At 40.5% G+C, this 22,298-nt stretch overlaps 1 protein-coding gene across 6 annotated transcripts in view; it reads right to left on the bottom strand.

Annotated features, from left to right (window-relative positions):
- ALMS1 (ALMS1 centrosome and basal body associated protein) overlaps positions 1–22,298 on the bottom strand; it is a 166,311-nt gene that overhangs the window by 129,271 nt on the left and 14,742 nt on the right. For 5 of the 6 annotated variants that reach the window (XM_062209660.1, XM_062209661.1, XM_062209663.1 and 2 more), the window contains exons 2-8: positions 21,473–21,595; positions 15,080–15,281; positions 5,655–5,772; positions 2,313–3,289; positions 1,300–1,418; positions 1,053–1,196; positions 139–298 (exon numbers count right to left, since the gene is read on the bottom strand). In XM_062209660.1, the coding sequence (XP_062065644.1) occupies positions 139–298; positions 1,053–1,196; positions 1,300–1,418; positions 2,313–3,289; positions 5,655–5,772; positions 15,080–15,281; positions 21,473–21,595 (1,843 nt within the window). The remainder of the gene's footprint in view (positions 1–138; positions 299–1,052; positions 1,197–1,299; positions 1,419–2,312; positions 3,290–5,654; positions 5,773–15,079; positions 15,282–21,472; positions 21,596–22,298) is intronic. The other variant, XM_062209662.1, reaches the window with a different exon arrangement.

Here is a 22,298-nt window from a genome sequence, read left to right as displayed (position 1 = left end):
ACTAAAATTTATAAACACATCTGATGCAAGTAATTCATATTATAGGAATTCAAAAATAAAAAATTATTTAGGCACAGTAAGATACTTTTCATAAACTAGCAATAAGGTGGACATTTAATATCTCCTTTTACTACATACCTGCTAAATGTTTGAGAGTCTTTGGCACAGCGTCAGGAGATACCCTCAACATTCTGAGATTTGAAGAATGATATTCTGACTCTCTGGTTGGCTCATGAGGAACAAATGGAGGCAATATAGATGAAAAAGACTGATTAATGCCCAGATTAGAATGACTTACCTATGAAATGAGAAAAGAAATTAAGAAAATAAGATACTTTCAGACTTCATCTGCTCAAGAACAACCCTCTGGCAATATCTGACAAAAACAGATAGGCAACGGAACCAGAGAACACCGCCAATTTACCATTTTCTAGTACAAACACACACAATGATAATTATAAATACAGAGAGGGAATGCATAAATCCATGAGTATGCTGTTCACTTGGAAAGAGGATAGTGAGTTCTCTTTAAGGACACTCACTAGTTTGGATATTAAGCAGCTCAATATCATTAATGGAGAAAAGCTGGTTCTTGTCATTTTCAAGATACCTCTGAAGTCAAATTTTTCAGGAGCTTCAAAATAGGAATATTTGAATATTCCAGGGATACTCCTCTTTTAAAACTAGAGAAGGTAAAAAGTACCATCATTTGAACTAACATCCCATGAATGAGTTCAATCTTAACACAATCCCAAAGCCACTTGTTAACACAACAATGAAGAGTTAGTGTCTCAAAATGAAAGGCTTGGGAGCTCAGCGGATGACCTGAGATACCACAGCACTCATTAAGTCTTGTGGTCTATCAAATATAAACATTTCTTTTATATCAACTTCTAGTTAGTTAATGGAGCATATTCCTGGATATCAGATGAGGACCAGGTTACAAGCCACAAGTTGGTATTAGAGGATTTAAATGGGCCATTAACATCCAATACCAATGTTGAACTAAAATATTCCTTTCCCCATTTATAAGTATAAAAAAATAAACTTACAGGCTCTTGAAAATTGCTCTCTTCCTCGGATGGCTGTTGTGAAGCAGGTTGCCAATCCTGGGAGCTGTCACAAAGATCATCGAGCAAATTTTCTAAAGCTGCTAGCTCAGTGCACTCACCAGTCACATCATGTTGCTCACATGTCTGGGAAATGGTAAAGAGTAAAATAAAAACAAATAATACCACTTCCTGAAATAATACTGGAAAAGACCATGCTTCCCACAACTATCATATTATTGTGCCTCACCTCGCTTTGTAGTTCAGCAACTCTTTGACTGCACACAACAGCATTTTCATCTGGGTTACAGCACTCAGTACCATCATCCACTGTAATGACCTCAGACGCAGCCTTCCCCTGCGGGCCCTCTACAAAATAGGAGTCATTTTGCATAATTGTATGAATACTAAAACTGGACTCAACTCCTGTAGGCTGAGGAATTTCACTTTGGCCTATATCAGCTTTCAGCAATGTCTCTTGGCCAACTGTAATTAATGATGCATCTTTTGTCAGTGGTAAAGCACCTTGTGACTCTGCATCACATGCCACCAAGTTTGCTGAAGAGCTGCTTCCTACAGCTGCAGACGGACATTCAATGGTGTTACTAAAGTCTACATCCTGACCCAAACTACAGTGTGAGGAATCTATAACTTCTTCAAAGCTTTGCTGCTTTAAATCTTGTAAAACCAAAGAACCAGAAGTTGATACTTTCATTGAATAAATAACGTTTGAAGATCCTACCTTCTCTGCAAGGTCAAGAGCAGAAACAGACTTTATCTTCCCTATGGGAAGAAACATTTCATTGTTGATATCATATTGAAATAAAGCTGACTGTGTTTTGCCAAGACCAACAGACTGGTGGTAAGATTTTTCACTTAAAGAAGCAGGTGACTTAAGCTCTGGGATAACAGAAAGTGGCTTAATGAGAATTTCCTGAAAAGCATTAGGGGGTGATTTTAAATTTGGATGCCAGTATAGGGAGCTATCATCATCATCTTTTTTATGCAACAATGGTTTTGAAGCTGCTGGTTCAAACACCGCAGGAGTAGACTGATAGCGTGGATGCTTAAGCTCATCAAAGAAAGAGTTTTCATCATTATAGTTAAATGGGGAAAGACATGGGCTTTTTGGTTCTCTCTCTTGGCTGTCATCTCTTAAAGAGTTACTGATTTCATTTATGGTACTCTCATCCTTGGAAGACTCAATAGAAGCAATAACAGCCTCAAAGGCTACATTTTCTGTGGCATCAACATTTTTCTCACCAAAAACAGAAGTTGTCTTTTGGTTTCTTTCCTCTTCAAAATACAGTTGTTCTGATGTCTCATCCAAGTTGGATTTAACAGTCTGAAGAGGACCACCGGAAGCCTCCATCTTAGAAAGATCATGTCCCCTGGAAAGTATATATGCTTCCGAAACTTTTACAGAATTATCAGGAACTATAACCTTCCCAATATACGGTATTTCTGAAGGTCTGGGATGCACCTCTGAAGACAGGAAGTTATTTTTGGTCTCCTTTTGTTTAAGACACGGAAATACTTCTTTCTGCAGATCTTCCTTTCCTTCATAACCTCCCAAAGAATCCACATTTTGTTTCACCCCGTTCTCAGCTGGGGCCCTTAAACAAACACTCTCCAGGTAACGACTATCTGAAGTCAAGGGAATCCCTTTTCTTCTTCCTTCCAACAAACATCGCAAGAAAGAATATGACATTCTATTAGGAGGAGGAGGAGTAATTTCATGTGGAAAAGAAACACGGTCCTGATTAGTTGGATGTGTTTCTGCCTGCTGTAAAGTTTCCTGTTTCCAAAACTGCACATGTGAACAAGCAGCATCAAAACTGTCACTTCTTTTAAAAGCTATGGTTTCTTCACTTACTTCAGATGACGCTGAAGTTGAAACTTGATCTTTATCAGCTAAATTGGTTTCTGACTGCTGCATATCTTTTCGTGTCTTCCATGACATATATGAAGAAGCAGCATCGTAATTATCAGAGTCTTTGAATGTTTTCTGTTCATCAGCAGTATCAGATGAAATACTCTCTTCCTTATTCTCTTGTTCAGGAGGTAAAAGAGAGTGCTGAGACCCAGCAGCCGGGGTACTTATAAGTGGATGCTGAGAAATACTAAGGTAGCTGTTAACTAAGTCGGAGGCTACTTCTGAGGTAGCCTGGAATAAAGCTTCACTAACTTCAGATGGTCGGGAAAACCATTCAGTATCTTCAGACTTATCAGGAATTCCCCTGAAAATAAAGTTATAAAAGTTTAAATAAGTAACACATTAAAACGTGAAATTACAGTACTGATATGACACCAAAATTAAGTTTTTTTTAAAAACTTATCATTAACTATCCTTCTGAAGATAGCTTAGCAATACAGTTCACTACAGAGTGTGGGTTATTTAAAAAAAAAAAAAACAACACTGGGGCTAGCGCTGTGGCGTAACAGGTAAAGTTGCCACCCATAGTGCTGACATCCCTTATGGGTGTCGATTCAAGTCCCAGCTGCTCCACTTCCAATCCAGCTCTCTGCTATGGCATAGGAAAGCAGTGGAAGATGGCCCAAGTGCTTGGGCCCCTGCACTCACGTGGGAGACCTGAAAGAAGCTCCTGGCTGCTGGCTTCAGATCGGTGCAGCTCCAGCTATTGTGACCATTTGGGGAGTGAACCAGCAGATAGAAGACTTCTATTTCCCTCTGCCTCTGCCTCTCTATAACTCTGACTTTCAAGTAAATAAATAAAACAAAAATAACTATAGTATATAAATTATATCAATTTGACAAATATTTAAAATAAAGTTTGAACATTTACTATATTTGCAGCAAAATTTTTATTTTTTAATGTTAACTCTCCCTACATAAGGGCAACTGATATGCCAATGATATCAATATTAATTGGAAAGTGTGTTAAAAAACAAAGTTCTCAAATAAAACAAATTTTTAATTTTAGAAAAAAATTTCTAATTTCAAATTCCTTTAAAGTGGCTAATGATTGAACAAAGCAAAATTTTCTGTCACCAGAAGGCGAACTATAATCCTATGACCCTGATATTATCTGATTTCTGAAACAAGAGACATGGAATCTGGTTTTTATATTACCAAAATAGTAGTCACTTAAAAACTCAAAACAGATTTTTGATCATTACTATTTTAAGTGCTTAGTTTATCAACTATCATGACTTAATATTTATTTAATGTGCATTAATCTTTTCATTATTTATTATACTTTTTTTAAAGATTTATTTATTTATTTGAAAGGCAGAGTTACAGAGAGGCACAGGCAGAGGCAGAGACAGAGAGAGAGGTCTTCCATCCACTGGCTCACTACCCAGATGGCCGCAATGGCCAGAGCTGTGATGATCCGAAGCCAGAACCCAGGAGCTTCCATCGGATCTCTCATGTGAGTGCAGGTGCTCAAGCACTTGGGCCATCTTCTACTGCTTTCCCAGGCCATAGCAGAGAGCTGGATGGGAAGTGGAGCAGCTGGAACTCAAACTGGTGCCCATATGGGATGCCAGCACTGCAGACGGCAGCTTTACCTGCTATGCCACAGTGCCAGCCCCTATTTATTAAACTTTTAAAAGATACTCAAGAAGTGATATACTCTCAAAACACACTGTGAACTTAATCACTGGTTGACAATTACCTGTGTACAGAGTATTTTTTACAAAAGTTATTATAAAGTAATATACAGCATAAACAGAGCTTACATTTTCTAAACATATATAATTTTCAACCTAAAGTGGGCTTTTTAGTTTTAAAAGAAAAAAGTATATTCTTAATAACTACAAATATATTTTGAAGAATTCAGACTTTTTCTTCCATTATGACTAAAGAACATTAATTTGGAATATCTATTAATTTGTTATAAAAACCTTGTTACTCCACTACAACGTAAGAACTAACTAGGCTCATTGAACAACAGCTGACCAACATAAGAGTGCAAAACAAGTTTAGTGACTCAAAATGAATGCTTTTTGCAGAATGAGGATGAAAGAGAGGGGAGCAATAATGGAGGTTTGTAAGAAGGAAAATGCAGGGGCCAGCAATGTGGCATAGTGGGTTAAGCCTCCGCCTGTGGTGCCAGCATCACATGTGGACACTGGTTCGAGTTCTGGCTACTCCACTTCAGATCCAGCTCCCTGTTAATGTGCTTGGAAAAGCAGTGAAAGGTGGCCCAAGTCCTGGGACCCCTGCACCCACATGGGAGACCCAGAAGACGCTCCTGGCTTCAGACAGGCCCAGCTCCAGCCGTCACAGACATTTGGGGAGTGAACCAGCAGATGGAAGATCTCCCTCTCTGCCTCTGCTTCTCCTTCTCTGTAACTCTGCCTTTCAAGTAAAAATAAAATCTTTAAAAAAAAAAAAAGGAAAATGTAGTGTTTTTCTACATCAAACTATGCCTGAAATCTAGAATACATTAAAATTTTTTAATAAATTAGTCACCTGGCTCATTTCTGCATCATGTCAAAATTTCAGGCTTTTTTTCCTACAGAATGTGTGCTAAGAATATCTAACTCCCACCCACAAGTCCCATCTTAGCCTGAAATCAATATTAGTAACAACTCAGAGCAAGAAAAGGTTACATACAAATAAGTAAGTCATCCTACCTCAGAGGTGCAAACTCTACTTCACTTTGGTGAAATAAGGAATCAGCCCCAAACTCTTGGTCTTGTGTCATACACGTCAGCAAAGGCAAATCAGGAGAAGCAAAGTTATCTTGTATGACTGTAAAATTTAAAATATGAAAAATGATTAATTAGCTTTTTCATGTAATACTTTAAAGTACTTAAATATGCTGCCATCTGGAAGTTTCTACAAGTATTAGAATAATAAAAGAAGGATAGGCATTTATCCTAGCAGTTAAGACACTAGTTGGGACACCCATACCCTATGTTGGTATGCCTGGGTTCAAGTCCTACATCCATTCCCAATTCCAGCTTCTTGTTAATGCACACCCTGGTAGACAGAAAATAATGCCTCAAGTAATTTGCTTTCTGCCACCTACATGGGAGGCCTGGACTGCATTTCTGGCTCTCAGCTTCAGCCTAGTCTAGGCCTAACCATTGTGAGTATCTGAGTAGTGGGAAAAGTAGCTGAAGGGGCCAGTATTGTGGTACAGTAGATTAAGCTGCCACCGATGACACCAGCATCCATATGAGCAACCAACTGTTCAGGACCCAGTTACTCCACTTCAAATCCAGCTCCCTGCTAATGCACCTGGGAAAGCAGCAGCAGTAACTCAAGTACTTGGTCTCCTGCTACACATAAGGGAGACCCAGATGGAGTTTTAGGCTCTTGGCTTCACCCAGCCCTGACTGTTGCAGCCATTTGGGGAGTGAACCAGCAAAGGAAGATCTCTCTTTCTCTGTCTCTTTCTCTCTCTCTAAAACTCTGCCTTTCAAATAAATAAACAGATCTTTAAAATAAAAATAAAAAAAAAATGTGGCTGGAAAGGGCTGCCATTGTGAAATAGCAGTTTAGGCCACCATTTACAATTGCAGCAACCCATATCAAAGTGCTGGTTTGAGTCCAGGCTGCTCCACTTCAGATCCAGCTCCTTGCTATTGACTCTGGAATTGTAGTAGATGATGGCCCAAATGCTGGGGTCCTTGCCACCCACATGGGACACCAGGATGGAGTTTGTTTACTGGCTTCAGTCTGATCCAGCCCTAGCTATTATAGACTTGGGGAGTGAACCAAAGGATAGAATCTCTCCCTCCCTCTCCCTCTTTCTCTTCCTATCTCTCTCTGTCTCTCCCTTTCCCTCCCTTTCTCTCCACCCCCGGCCCCACCAACATGCCTTTCAAATACAAAAAATAAGCATTTTTTTTTCTGTCTCTCTCTCAAATAAAATTTTTAAAAGAATAGTATAACAGCTACCTTCTATTGAGAGTCTGATAGTCCATGTACTCAACATAGACCATTACATTTAACCATTATGACAACCTTGAAGGATTGTTATAACTGTCTTACAGGGGAGATACCATGATTACAAAACTAAAGAAGTAATAATCTGTCCACATTCAAACAGCTTAAGAGCCAGAACAAGAGTTGAACCTATGCTTTTTTTTTTTTTTTTTTTTGACAGGCAGAGTGGACAGAGAGAGACAGACAGAGAGAAAGGTCTTCCTTTTGCCGTTGGTTTACCCTCCAATGGCCACCGCGGCCGGCACATCGTGCTGATCCGAAGCCAGGAGCCAGGTGCTTCTCCTGGTCTCTCATGTGGGTGCAGGGCCCAAGCACTTGGGCCATCCTCCACTATACTCCCGGGCCATAGCAGAGAGCTGGCCTGGAAGAGGGACAACCGAACCTATGCATTTTAATTTTTAAGCAAACCTTCTTAACTATTGTTTCTTTCCATCTTAAAATATTTTTAAAAGATTTTATTAATTTATTTCACAGGTAGAGTTATAGACAGTGAGAGAGAGACAGAGACACAGAGAGAAAGGTCTTCCTTCCGTTGGTTCACTCCCCAAATGGCCGTAACAGCCGGAGCTACGCTGATCCGAAGCTAGGAGCCAGGTCTCCCATGCGGGTGCAGGGCCCAAGCGCTTGGACCATCCTCCACTGCTTTCCCAGGCCACAGCAGAGAGCTGGACTGGAGGAGGAGCAACCAGGACTAGAACCAGCACTCAAATGGGATGCCGGCACTGCATCTTAAAATAGGGTGGAGGATTAACCTAGTGCGCCACAGCGCAAGCCCCTCCATCTTAAAATAAAAACTACATATTTCAAACCAAAGCGTGGTCCAGGGCCTCCTGGGCCCTAAGACAGTCTTATGTGCCTCAGGTCAAAATCATATTCCATATTTTACAGTATCACCCTGGCCTTATTTACTCTCATTCTTTCAAAAAGGCATAGTAGCATTTTCAACAAGCTACTTCATGTAGGACGGACCAACAAATTGAATGCAAAAGCAGTTACCAGACACTTGCTATCTTCTATTAAGTCAAACATAACCGAGTTGTAATTGTTTAAAATATTTTAAAAAAAAAGGCCTTCTTCTAAGTATTTTTGTTTTGTAAAATAGTTACTTTAATAGTGCTTTATGTTACTATGCAATGGGGTGGTTATTTTTAAATGAAATGATAAATGGTTTAATTTTCAGCTTTAATTTCTGACATGGAAAATATCAATAGCCCACAAAAATAAAAGATCTTTGGATCAGGGCTGACACTGTCGCTTAGTGGGTAAAGCCGCCACCCCAGTGCTGGCATCCCATATGGGCGCCAATTCTAGTCCCAGCTGCTACACTTCCAACTCAGCTCTCTAATATGGCCTAGGAAGGCAGTAGAGAATGGCCCAAGTCCTTGGACCCCTGCACCTGTATGGGAGACCCGGAGAAAGCTCCTGGCTCCTGGCTTCGGATCAGCACAGTTGGGTAGTGAACCAGTGTATGGAAGACCTCCCTCCCTCTCTCTCTCTCTGCCTCTCCTTCTCTCTTTATGTAACTCTTCCAAATAAATCTTTAAAAAAAAAAAGTCTTTGGCATTATTCATAATTTTAACATGTATAAAGGAGTCCTGTTACCCAACAAGTTTGAGAATTGCTGTTTTAATGGGGAAAAAATTTTTGTGATTCTTACTGTAATTCCCTTATAGTATTTATACAACCACAACAAAAAGTTAAATATTAACAGAAATTTTGCTACAAAACCAACAAAATTAATTTAACTTGATGGGTGATGTTTTGCTAAAACTAAATTGCTTTTTCAATATGAATGTAGTTCTGATTGCTATAGCATACTTTCATGATTGCAGAATGTTAATAGTATTGTGCACTAGGCTAATCCTCCGCCTGTGGCGCCAGCACCCCAGGGTTCTAGTCCTGGTCAGGGCGCCGGATTCTGTCCCGGTTGCTCCTCTTCCAGTCCAGCTCTCTGCTGTGGCCCGGGAAGGCAGTGGAGGATGGCCCAAGTCCTTGGGCCCTGCACCCGCATGGGAGACCAGGAGGAAGCGCCTGGCTCCTGGCTTCGGATTGGCACAGTGCACCAGCCGTACTGGCCATTTCGGGGGTGAACCAACGGAAATAAGACCTTTCTCTCTGTTTCTCTCTCTCTCTCTCTCTCTCTCTGTCTACTCTGTCAAAAAAAAAGTATTGTGCACAAAGTAAGGACTCCATCCTCTCATGCTGCTCCCCCAAAATTACTGTGATCCAAGTGTTCACAGAGCTCACCATGGTGTCATCTGCCCTTCACTTAATGCAACAAGCATTCTCTCTGCTCTCACATGCTTTACATACCCTCCCTATCCTAACTCATCACATTTTTCAAAGATTTATTTAGTTGAAAGGTAGAAACACAAAGAGAGAAGGAAAACAGAAAGAGCTCTTCCATCCAGTAATACACTCCCTAAATGCCTGCAACCCAGGATACAGCAACTCCACATGGCTCTCTGCCATGGGTGACAGGAATCCAAGTACTGACCATCATCTGCTGCCTCCCAGGCACCTTAGTGGGGAGCTGGATCAAAAGCACAGAGCTACACACAGAGAGAAGGAGAGGCAGAGAGAGAGTGGTCTTCCATCCGTAACAGCCAGAGATGCGCCGATCTGAAGCCGGGAGCCAGGAGCTTCCTCCGGATCTTCCCATGTGGGTACAGGGGCCTAAGGACTTGGGCCATCTTCCACTGCTTTCCCAGGCTATAGCAGAGAGCTGGACTGGAAGTGGAGCAGCTGGGATGCAGGCACTGCAGGCGGCAGCTTTACTTGCTATGCCACAGCGCCGGCTCCAGAATGAACTATTTTTAATCACAGTCCAGAGCCTTATTATTCACAGGATGCCTTTGTATTAACTAAAACAAACTAAACTTTTTTTAAAAAGTATTTAGCCAGCGCCGCGGCTCACTAGGCTAATCCTCCGCCTTGCGGCGCCGGCACACCGGGTTCTAGTCCCGGTCAGGGTGCCGGATTCTGTCCCGGTTGCCCCTCTTCCAGTCCAGCTCTCTGCTGTGGCCAGGGAGTGCAGTGGAGGATGGCCCAAGTGCTTGGGCCCTGCACCCCATGGGAGACCAGGAGAAGCACCTGGCTCCTGCCATCGGATCAGCGCAGTGCGCTGGCCGCAGCGCGCCAGCCGCGGCGGCCATTGGAGGGTGAACCAATGGCAAAGGAAGACCTTTCTCTCTGTCTCTCTCTCACTGTCCACCCTGCCTGTCAAAAAATAAAAAAAAAAATTAAAAAAAAAAAAGTATTTACTGAATTAACTAAAAATTAAAAACTGAGGGTGGGCATTTGGCAGAGGTTTAAACACCACTTAGGACATCTACATTCCATATGCAAGTGCCTGGGTTAAGGACCCAGTTGTGCTCCCAATTCCAGTTCCCTGCTAATGTACACCCTGATAGGGAGCTAATAATGGTTCAAGTACTTGGGTCTCTGGCACCCACATGGGACACTGGGACTGAATTCCCAGCTCCTGGCTTCCTTCAGGCTGGCCCAGCCCAACTGCTGTGGACATCTGGAGAGTGAACTTGTAGATAGGCGACTTCTGCCTCTGCCTTACAAATAAATAATTATTACATAAAAAGATCACAGAAAATAACTTTTACTACTAAGGAACAATTGATATGATTCTTCATTGCTCTTGGATTTGAGAATTAGTATTAAACCTTCCTAAGAAATGCTCTTAACTCCTCTAAAAATCATGAAGGTCTTTTAACAAAGCAATGAATATATCAGGGCTCATGCTACAACAGAGTCCCTTGAGCACATATAACAAATTTACTGTTTCCAAGTAACAATAAGCTGAGCACTTAAAGAACTAGAGGCTTATGTTTTTTTTTTTTAAATAATTATTCCTAAGCAGGTTCCAGAACCTACAGAAATCTGTATCTATTACTTATAATAACTATTTAGACATAACAAAGGAATAAGTAATAACTTATAAGCCGCACTTCAGTAAACCCTTAAGTATTTGACTATTTCAGGGTAGAACTGAAGAGTTAGACCAGATCAATGAAGAAATGTACTTTCTCAAGGAGCATGCTAAAATTGAAGAGTTAATCATTCTGAACTGTACAGTATATGTACATGTTTGAGCGTTGGGAAGGTTGTGTATCTCACCAACAATGCCTTTTTCTTACAACTCTAAACTGCTTCTTTCCTCATGTTTGGACAGCTGGACTGGTTTCCTCTATTTTTGAGATATCTGACCATTGTGGCACCAGTCATCATCAACAACATCTACCATTGGTGAGAGGATACCTACCACAATGACAGTATTTCTGCACACAGCAATGATGGAATTTCCCTCGCAACCCAATTCAGGGATCTACTCCAATAATTTAAAATATTCTAATTTATCTATAGCAAATGAGTTATAAAACTGCGCTGTGGCACAGCAGGTTAACACCCTGGCCGGAAGCGCTGGCATCCCATATGGGTGCCTGTTCGAGACCCGACTGTTCCACTTCCGATCCAGCTCTCTGCTATGGCCTGGGAAAACAGTAGAAGATGGCCCAAGTGCTTGAGCCCCTGCACTCATGTGGGAGACCCGGAAGAAGCTCCTGGCTTTGGATCGGCACAGCTCCAACTGTTGTGGCCAACTGGGGAGTGAATCAGCAGATGGAAGACCTCCCTCCCTCCCTCCCTCCCTCCCCTCCTCTCTCTCTCTCTCTCCTCTCTGTGTAGCTCTGACTTTCAAATAAATAAATAAAACTTAAAAAAAAAACAAAACTATATTAGAAAACATTTTGAGGATAGCACTGTGGTATAGAAGGCTAAACCTCAGCCTGCATTGCCAGCATCTTATTATGGGCACCTGTTCAAGTCTCAGCTGCTCCACTTGCAATCCAGCTCCCTGCTAATGGGCCTGGAAAAGTAGAAGATGGCCCAATTACTTGGGACCCTGCACCCTTGTGGGAGACCTGGTAGAAGCTTCTGGCTTCGGCCTGGCCCAGACCTAGCCATTGTGGCTACTTGGGGAGTAAACCAGTGGATGGAAGATTCTCTTCCCTCCTTCCATCTTTTCTTCCTTCCTTCTTTCCTTCCTCCCTCCCTCCCTCCCTCCCTTCTCTCTCTCTTCTCTCTCTCCTCTCAATTTTTCTCAAAAAAATAAATTTCTTTCTTTCAAATAAATATTAAAAAAAGAAAATATTTTACAATCACATAGTACATAGAAAATCTCTTACACAGTACTAAAATCCTTTTATTACAGAATTTTGCTTGATATTTTGCCATGACATAAAACTCACATGTTGGGGCTGGCATTACAGCACAGTGAGTTAAGTCATTGCCTGCAGTGCCAGCTTCTTATGGGTCACTAGTTAGAGTCATGGGTGTTCCACTTCTGATCCAACTTCCTACTAATACCCCTGAGAAAGCAGCAGAAGATAGCCAAAGCACCTGCTACCCCTGTGGGAGACTCTGGTGGAGTTCCAGACTCCTGCATTCAGCTTGGTCCAGCCCTGGCCATTGTGGTCACTTGGGGAGTGAACCAACAGATGAAAGCTCTCTCGCTCGCTCTCTCTCTCCCTCAGAGCCAGTGTTGTAGCATAAAAGATTCCTCCTGCAACACAGGCATCCCACATGGGCACTGGTTCAACTCCCAATTGCTCCATTTTCAATCCAGCTCCCTGCTAATGTGCTTAGGAAAGCAGTGGAAGATGCCCCAAGTGTTTGGGCCCCTCAACCCATGTGGGAGACCAGGAAGAAACTCCGGGCTCCTGGCTTTGGCCTAGCCCAGCACTGGTCATTGCAACCATTTGGGAGTGTGGAAGATCTCTCTATTTCTTCCCTTCTCTCTGTAACTCTTTCAAATAAATAAAATAAATCTTAAAAAAAAAAAAAAAACCTCATTTGTTCTTGTAGTTACTGTTATACACCCCTTTCCACTATTAAATGGCTCTATTAGAAAGTTCTTACTTCTATCAAGTTAAAAACAGCTTCCCTATAAGTGATATATTCACATTTTTTTTTTATTTGACAGGTAGAGACATAGACAGTGAGAGAGATAGACACAGAGAAAGGTCTTCCTTCCATTGGTTCACCCCCCAAATGGCCGCTACGGTCAGCACTGTGCCAATCCAAAGCCAGGAGCCAGGAGCCACTTCCTGGTCTCCCATGCAGGTGCAGGAGCCCAAGCACCTGGGCCATCCTCCACTGCCCTCCCAGGCCACAGCAGAGAGCTGGACTGGAAGAGGAGCAACCAGGACTAGAACTCGGCACTCATATGGGATGCTGGTGCCGCAGGCCAAGGACTAACCAAGTGAGCCACAGCGCCAGCCCCCGATATATTCACATTTTGATCTCTAGACTATGAGTTGGTAAACATTCTGTAAAGGCAGACAGTAAACATTTTAGGTTTTGTTGGTCACATATGGTCTGTCTTTTTTTCTTTTACAATCCTTTAAAAATGCAAAAACTTGGGCAGGCATTGTGGCACAGTGAGTTAAAATGACACCTGCAACACCAACATCCCATGTGGGCACTGGTTTAAGTCCCAGCTGCTCCACTTCTGATTCAGTTCTCTGCTAAGATCCCTCTATCTTTCTCTCTCCTTTTCTCTGTAACTCTGCCTTTCAAATAAATAAACAAATCCATTTTAAAAATGCAAAACCATTCTTAGTTCATGATCAATACAAATCAAGCCTTGGCCTGTGCAGACCCAAGCAGTAAACCATTTCTCATCACGTGGGACTGTTACTTTCTATTTACTCCTTATCTTCCCAAAACAGGAGATAGCTTTCATCTATAAAACTCTAGCATCAAACACAGTTGGCACTTAGATATCTGTTATACAAAACTGACTTTAATGATCCACACCATAGAATACATTAGCACTACTGTCTTGATTTGGATAGCTTTAGCTTATGTTTGAAAATAACCTGCTGAATTAAGTCCTATTCATGTTTCTCTATAAAACTTTAAAATCTTCTTCATGGGTGAATCTCTATGATTTGAAAGCTTCAGTTTATCCTTTGTAAAAAGCTAATAAATAAGTTCAATACTAAACAAAGGAAACCAATAAGATCTATCCCAGACACACCACTAAATCTCTAACTCAATTTTTTGGTCTGGAAGTTGAAGACGATAACAAATGCCTTAACTGACTCTAAAAAAGTCAAATGAAGAGGCCAGCATTTTGGTGCAGCAGGTAAAGCCATTACCTGCAACAATGGCATGCCATATGGATACCAGTTGGTGTTCCAGCTTCTCCACTTCCAACCCAGCTCTCTGCTAATGGCCTAGAAAAGGCAGCGGAAGATGGCTCAAGTCCTTGGGCCCTTGCACTCACTGGGGAGACAAGGATGAAGGTACAGGCTGCTGGCTTCAGCCTAGCACAGCTCTGGTCATTGCTCTCCCTCTCTCTAGTTCACTCACTCGCTCGCTCCCTGTTGTAACCCTGCTTTTAAAATAAATAAATAAATAAATCTTTAAAAAAAAAAAAAAAAAAAAAAGGATCAGGGTCCAGCACTGTGGTGTAGTGGGTAAAGCTGCCTCCTGCAGTGCCGGCATCCCATATGGGCACCAGTTCAAGTCCGGGCTGTTCCACTTCCAATCCAGCTCTCTGCTGTGGCCTGGAAAGGCAGTAGAAGATGGCCCAAGTCCTTGGGCCCTTGTGCCCTCATGGGAGACCTAGAAGAAGCTCCTGGCTCTCAGCTTTGGATCAGCGCAGCTCTGGCCATTGCAGCCATCTAGGGAGTGAACCAGTGGATAGGAAGACCTCTCTCCCTCTCTGACTCTCTGTTAACTCTGCCTTTCAAATAAATACATAAATCTTTAAAATAATAACAATAATATATGGTTTATCCCAAGCATACCACCAAAAATTCAGGACTAAGGAGATATACCATCAGACAGGAAGCTATCACTTTTTGTCTTCTGTAATAGGGCATGACAAAATAAGGCACAACTGCACAGTCAATACAAGACCAGCTGGTCACTTGGAAAATGAAAATAAGCTAATCCCTTTGCATATAACTCTGTAAAGCGCCTCAACTCAAAAAGGATTTAGTTACATCCAGGGCTTGCAGTCCTGCAAAACTGTTTTACAAATGTGAGGTATTATTACTAGCTATAAATAAAGAGGCATTACCTAGCAACGGAGAACATAAAAGATCTCTATCTCTGTTGGATTCCTTTGCTTGATTTTCTGATTGGCTCAACACACTTTCCTCAAGAGAAGAGAAGTCTGTCACTTCGATCCCTTCTGTTCTCACATTAAACCTGGTCTGAGATGTATCCAGGGTTTGGGAAGAGTCCGTTTCTTGAGGAAGACAATGCCAAGATTCTGTTTTCTAAAACAATTTTAAAGGAAAACATGCTAAGTCATTCACTGAATTACCATACACATTAACATTTAGATCAAAATGTCCACTCACGTGGCATACAGCGTCCCACTTAATAACATTTTCTCCAAAGTTTGGAAAGAGTAAAGCTCTTCCTTTTCTGTTTTCCCGAACATTCAGTACATTTTAGATATCTTCCCATTACTAACCATCTCCTAAAGTGTTGAACAAATCACTGGTATTTCCGCTATATTTGCAGTTAGTTCTCTTCATTAAGTCAATAGATTTGGTTTTCTTAGATGAAACTTCAGTTTGAGTATAAAACTGAAGAAAAAAAATTCCAAAACCCAAAATTGCAGTACAGGTTGAATATCCCTTATCCAAAAAGTTGAAATGATCTGAAGTCCAAATCTTTTGAGCACAAGTTTTAGATTCCAGAACACTTCAGATTTTCAATATTCAGAACATTTTGACCTTCACATTTTCAGGTTAGAAATGCTCAAGTAGTGAAATCTATGCAAACAACCCAAAATCCAAAAACTTCTGAAATCTGAAACACTTCTGGCCTCAAGCATTTCGGGTAAGAGATATTCGCCTTCTATCTGTAGTCACTCTAGAATTTTCTTAGCAATTTTAATTTCTAGAAGACTCTTGGCTGTTCTCAGAATATAACAGTGTCATATCAACCACAAGCAGTATTCGGCCCCTTAAAATATTTACTCTTACATTGCTGGCATAATTCACAGCAACCTTTCTCAAACTAGCTTTTCCAATTTTCAATTCCTTTCAGACTGATATTTTATTAAAATGCTAATAATAAACCAATCTTTGAAACTGATCAAAAAAGTCTAGAAAATGAAATTTAAAAGGTATATAAGCTAAAATACAAAACATAAGCCCAAATGTTTGATTTCTAGTAGTTAAAAAATTCTAAAATTACTCTGTCAAACTGTTATATATGTTTGTAAACACTTCCTTTTAATTTTCATACTTACCTCAACAGAACAGTAAAAAGCAATTCATTAACTGGCATTCACCCACAGATAACATTAAGCAGCAATGTTGAATTAAAGTTACATTATTGGAGCCGACACTGTGGCATAGCAGGTAAAAGCTGCCACCTGCAATGCTGGCACCCCACATGGGCACCAGTTCGAGTCCCGGCTGCTCCACTTCCTATCCAGCTCTCTGCTATGGCCTGGGAAAGTAGTAGAACATGGTCCAAGTCCTTGGGGCCCTGCACCCACGTGGGCGACTCGGAAGAAGCTCCTGGCTTCGGATCGGCACAGTTCTGTCCGTTATGGTCAATTGGGGAGGGAATCTGCTGATGGAAGACCCCACCCTCTTTCTCTCTCTCTCTCTCTCTCTCTCTCTCTCTCTCCTCCTCTCTCTCCTCTCTCTGCGTAACTCTTTTAAATAAATAAATAAATCTTTTTTAAAAAGTTACATTAAATACTAACAGTGGTCATTTTTAAAGACATTTTCCTTTTAATTTTCATATTAACCAATAAATAAGTCTATTCTTCCTATTGTGCTATGAAAGTATTCTTTTATTTTCATTTTAAATCACAGGAATAGGAATGAACACAAAATTAGATCAAGTTAATTTATAGCATCTTTTTTTCCTAATTAAACCTGAAAAAGCATAGAGATACATTTATTTATACTGAAACATATTCATACTTTTTACTTGGTATTAGTAGATCATACTTTTAAATTGTATTTACTAACATGTTTTAGCATTTTAATACATATACCCATAAAGTCATAAATAAGAGTAATTTGGCATTTTCAAATGCTTTGTTTTCTAGCCTTATTCCATAATGTTCTTTATTTACTTTAACAAGGAAATTCAATGTTCCTTAAAAATATAAAATTTCACCAGTAAATCTATTAGATCTAAACACTTGTGATATTCGATACTATAATAACTTTTTCAATTTCTTCTTTAGTAATCCTAGAGCACCTGTAAAAATTTTGAAAGGTTTGTATAAACTCTATTCCATTCTTTTTTCCCCCCCTTGGTTGTATTTACCAGGAGTGTATCTACTTTTCCACATTTCTTGAATTAACAGTTTTATTGTATCTACTTACCTGTTTCTATTTTCCTCTTTACCATGTTTCCTCTACTTTAGTTTTTCATTCTCTAAAATCTTTAAATAATTTGTTCTTTTAACTTTTCTTTATTTAGATAAAACATATATTGATGGCAACCTTGGATATACTAATGCATTGATTTTCATTATTCTATAAGTAGTCTATTACTGGATTATTCTTCATTGATCTTAAAATGTTTCTAACAGAATATAGATGCTCTCTTAATTCCAAGATAACCCAGCATCCATGAAAAGAAGATATATTACAATTTAGAAGAACTCTCACAAACACTTTCCAATAAGACTTTTGTCTTTTAAAGGTATCTCAGTATTTAAAATTCATTAATAAATGATCACATAGTTATTTTTTTAAAAAGACACTCAATCATCTACTATATACTGTCAGTTATGTAAATATATGCAAAGAAAAAAGACTGGAGAGAAATATACTAAAATACCAACATTATTCACCAATGACTTGTGGGATTCTGGGGCATCAGATCTTTGACCATCCCTAATAGCCTACTCAATCCCTTCTATGCTGGATAAACTAGTCAAAATCATACTCAGGTTTCAGAGCTTGAAAACTAATTTTGAGGTTTATCAGAGAAAAATAAAGCAGTAAAGGATGTTGAAAAAGAATAATCAGAGGAGTAAAAAGAAAATCAGTAAAATCCATAAAAGGAAATTACTTTAAGAAATTATGCAATGGTTAACAGTGTCAAATGTTATTTATTGCACCTAAGATGAAAACAGAAAAGTATTCACTGTATTCAGCTATACAAATGTCAATGACACCTGCTTTCCCAGGGTTTGGGTCAAAACAAAGTAGATCAAACTGAAGAGGAGGAGGATTCTAGCCAATGCACTAGTAATAAAATGAAATATAAACCAAATAAAATAAAAGGAAAAAATAAAATACTGATATGATTGTCTACACAGAAAGTCCTAAAACTCTTCCAAAAATAGCTAATAGTTATAGTAAATGAGATTAGCAAGATCACAAAATACAAAGCTAATATAAAGAGTCAATTATATTTCTATCTATGAGAGTGCTTCAAAAAGTTTGGGAAAAAAGGAATAACAAGATAACTTTAAAGATAGGCATTCAAGGGCTGGCCCTGTAGCATAGCGGGTAAAGCTGCCACCTGCAGTGCTGGCAGCCCATATGGGCGCCAGTTTGAGTCCAGGCTGCTCCACTTCTGATCCAGCTCTCTGTTATGGCCTGGGAAGGCAGTACAAGACGGCCCAAGATCCTCACACTCGCGCAGGAGACCCGGAAGAACCTCCTGGCTTCAGATCAGCGCAGCCCCAGCCATTGCGGCCAATTGGGGAGGGAACCAGCAGATGAAGACCTCTCTCTCTCTCTGCAGCTCTTTCAAATAAATAAATCTTAAAAAAAAAAAAAAGGGGCACTTGACCTAGTGGTTAATCCACCATTTGGGATGCCTGCATCTCATATTGGAGTGTCTGGGTACAAGTTCCAGCTTTCAGCTAATGCACACCCTGGATGGCAACAGGTGATGGCCTAAGCAGCTGGATTCCTGCCACCACTTTGAGGACTTGGATTATGTTCCTGGTTCCCAGCTCTGGCCTGAGAAAACCAGGAAATGGGAGCTCTGTTTGTCTCTCAAATAATAATAAAAACTTAAAAAAATGAAATAGAAAGCTAAGTTTAGTTTGGTGCAAAAATAATTCCAGGGGCCAGGATGCAGTGTAGTCAGCACATGGAAGATCTCTCTTTGTTTCTCCCTCTCTATATATAACTCTTTCAAATAAATAAATAAATCATTTTTTTTTAAATGTTAAGATCCATGCATTTTTTCATAATAAGCATTTTCCATGAACTTTATAATAATTTTTCTCTCTGCCTAACAGTCTTCAAGCTACGACATCAGTTTTCAGCTTTCAGTCCCAGATCATATGTTCTCCTGGTTCTTAAGCCTTTAGTCTTGGACAACAACTATACAACTATACAACAACTATACAAGCACCAACAGCTCTCCTGTGTCTTCAGCTTACAGATCTTGGGACTTCTCAGCCCCCAGAGTCATAGAGGCCAATTCCTTTTACTAAATCTCTTTATTAATATCCATCTTAAACATCCATTTTATTGATTCTATTTCTTTTTAAATGTTTATTTTCATCTTGAAAGGCAGAGCAAGAGTGACAGCAAAAGCAAGAGAGAAAATCTTCCATCCACAGGTTGTTCCCCTAATACACCAATTGTCTTCCACTAAGCCAGACCTTAGGAGCCAGCATTGTGGCACAGTGGGTTAAGCTCGGCCTGCAGGACCAGCATCTTATATGAGTGCCGGTTTAAGTCCCGGCTGCTCCTCTTCAGATCCAGCTCCCTGCTAATGAGCCTAAGAAAGCAGCGGAGGATGGCCCAAGTGCTTGGGCCACTCCACCCACGTGAGAGACCTGGCAGGAGCGCCTGGCTCCTGGCTTCAGCCTGCCCAACTCCAGCCATTGCAGCCATTTGGAGAGTGAACCAACAGATGGAAGAGCTCTCTCTGTCTCTCCTTCTCTCTCTCTAACTCTGACTTCCAAATAAATAAATCTTTTTAAAAAGCCAGACATTAAAGAGATCTGTAAAAATGTAAAACAATGCTACTCTTCTAATTCTTCTTGTTTGTTTTGGGAAAGTCACCTTTCATGTTAAAACATTGTAAAAGGGGGCTGGCACTGTGGTGTAGTAGGCTAAGTAAGCCTCAGCCTGTAGCGCCAGCATCCCATATGGACACCCAGCTGCTCATCTTCCAATCCAGTTCCCTGCTTATGACCTTGGAAAGCAGTAGAAGATGGCTCAAGTGCTTGGAGCCCTGCACCCACGTGAGAGACCTGGAAGAAGCATCTCGCTCCTGGCTCCTGGCTTGGGATCAGCCCAGCTCTAGCCATTGTAGCCATTTGGGGAGTAAACCATCAGATTGAAGACCTTTCTCTCTGTCTCTCCCTCTAACTGTAACTCTGCTTCTCAAATAAATAAATATATATAATTAATATATATTTTTATTTACGGAGGTGGACATTTGACACTTGGGACACCCACGTCCCATATCTGGAATGCCTTGGCTCCTTTGTTGCTGATCCCATGTGCACTTTGGTAAGAGACTGTGTAAGCCCCCGCTCTATCTACCAGGAAGCAAAAAACAACATTCAGGCAAAGGAACTGGTTCAAATCAGTTGGATCCAACATGGTGTCCAGATTAACTGCAGTGGACCTCCAGCTTCATTATAATGCATCAGCATAGTAAAATCACTCTCTTGCACCATGAAAGTTTACAATTTCCAGAACAGCCTACTGTAACAACCATCCAAGGAGATTAGAGGTGGATCCCTAATTCTTAGAAGTTGCTTCCCCCTTCCCAAAAATAAGATAAATATTCTACCCAGATATTAACATTCATTTCCTGGAACTCAAAAAAGCCAAACCCCAACCACACACAGGGCTGCTCTGTCTGTGGAGAATCCTGTTCTTTGCCACTTTCTTTAATACAATTCTTATTTTCATTTTGCTGGGTCACGACTGATTTCTATCCCTCACTTAGGCCAAAGACTCTCCTGAGGGCATGAGGGGACCCACACAGCTGTCCAGTATCATTGGGAAGCAGCAGGTGATGGCACAAATACCTGGATCAGTATCAACCACATGGGAGACCTGGATTGAGCTCTGGGCTTGGGGCTTCTATTTGGCCCAGGCTCAACTCATCTGGAGAGTGAACCAGAAGATGGATGATATCTCTCTGCCTGTCTCTCTCTGTGTCTCTCTGCTTCTGTGTGTGTATGCATGTGTTTGTGTGTCTGCTTTTCAAATAAAATGAAAATACATAAAAATTTTAAAATAAAATATAATGAGTTTATTGTTTTTAAATAATTTTAAATATTTTAATTTTGAATAGTAAATATCTAAAGAATCCTTTTTAAGAATATGGAGTCCTAAGATTTAAAATAAAAAGAAAAGTGAACTGCTATTCTACAGAAAGGTCTATTAGGAAATAGGGATGTTAGAGTCATTTAGACTTTCCATTCTTCACAGCTAAATCAGAATTTCTTGTACTGTTTATCAAAAGAAAAATCACTTGCCAATTATGGAAGACATACCTGATCATCCCCAGAACCCCACTGAGTTGTTGTTTCCAAAGAGACAGCGTTAGTATCAGAAATTTGTGTTCTACTACTGCCTTGATACAATGACTGTTGCCATACACGACAGGTCAATGGAACCTGAAAATCAAAAGCAGACTTAAATAAGTGATAATGCCACTATGACTGTATAGTGATAAAAGTAACCTAATATTTAGATCACATTTCTCAGCTGGTAAATTACTTTCACATGTATAACATTTCAACTTCACAATCACTGTCCAAGTTATAATTCTCATCTGAAAATAAGGAAACCGGGACTTCAGGTTTTCAAGTTAGGACCAAACATACTTTCCCACAAGCCACAGCAGTTCCTTAATCTCCTACAAGAGAAGCAAGAAGAAACAAGTTGTTGGGGCCAGCCTTGTAGCTCAGCAAGTTAAGCTGTCACCTGGAATGACGCCAGCATCCCATATGGGCACTGGATTCTCCACTTCCAATCCAGCTCCCTGCTAACGCGCCTGGGAAAAAAAGTGGAAAATGGCCCAAGTATCTGGGCCCCTGCACACATGAGGGAGATCCAGATGAAGCTCCTGGCTCTTAGCTTTAGCCTAGCCCAACGCTGGCTGATGTGCAGTCATTTGGGGAGTGAATCAGTGGATGGAAGTTCTCGATCTTAATATCTCTCTCTCTCTCTCTCTCTCTCTCTCTTCCCCTCTCCCTGTCTCTCTCTCAAATAAAATAAATCTTTTTTAAAAAGTTGTATATTTTAAATCTTACTGCTTAAAACAGCTAAGAAATTCAGTTAACAACAGAAACTAAAATCAACTCAAATCACAGGGGA

The sequence above is a fragment of the Lepus europaeus genome, chromosome 13, assembly GCF_033115175.1.
Source record: "Lepus europaeus isolate LE1 chromosome 13, mLepTim1.pri, whole genome shotgun sequence".
Lineage (NCBI taxonomy): Eukaryota > Metazoa > Chordata > Mammalia > Lagomorpha > Leporidae > Lepus > Lepus europaeus.
Note: the sequence above shows the minus strand (reverse complement) of the source record. Positions and strands in the feature narration are given on the sequence as shown.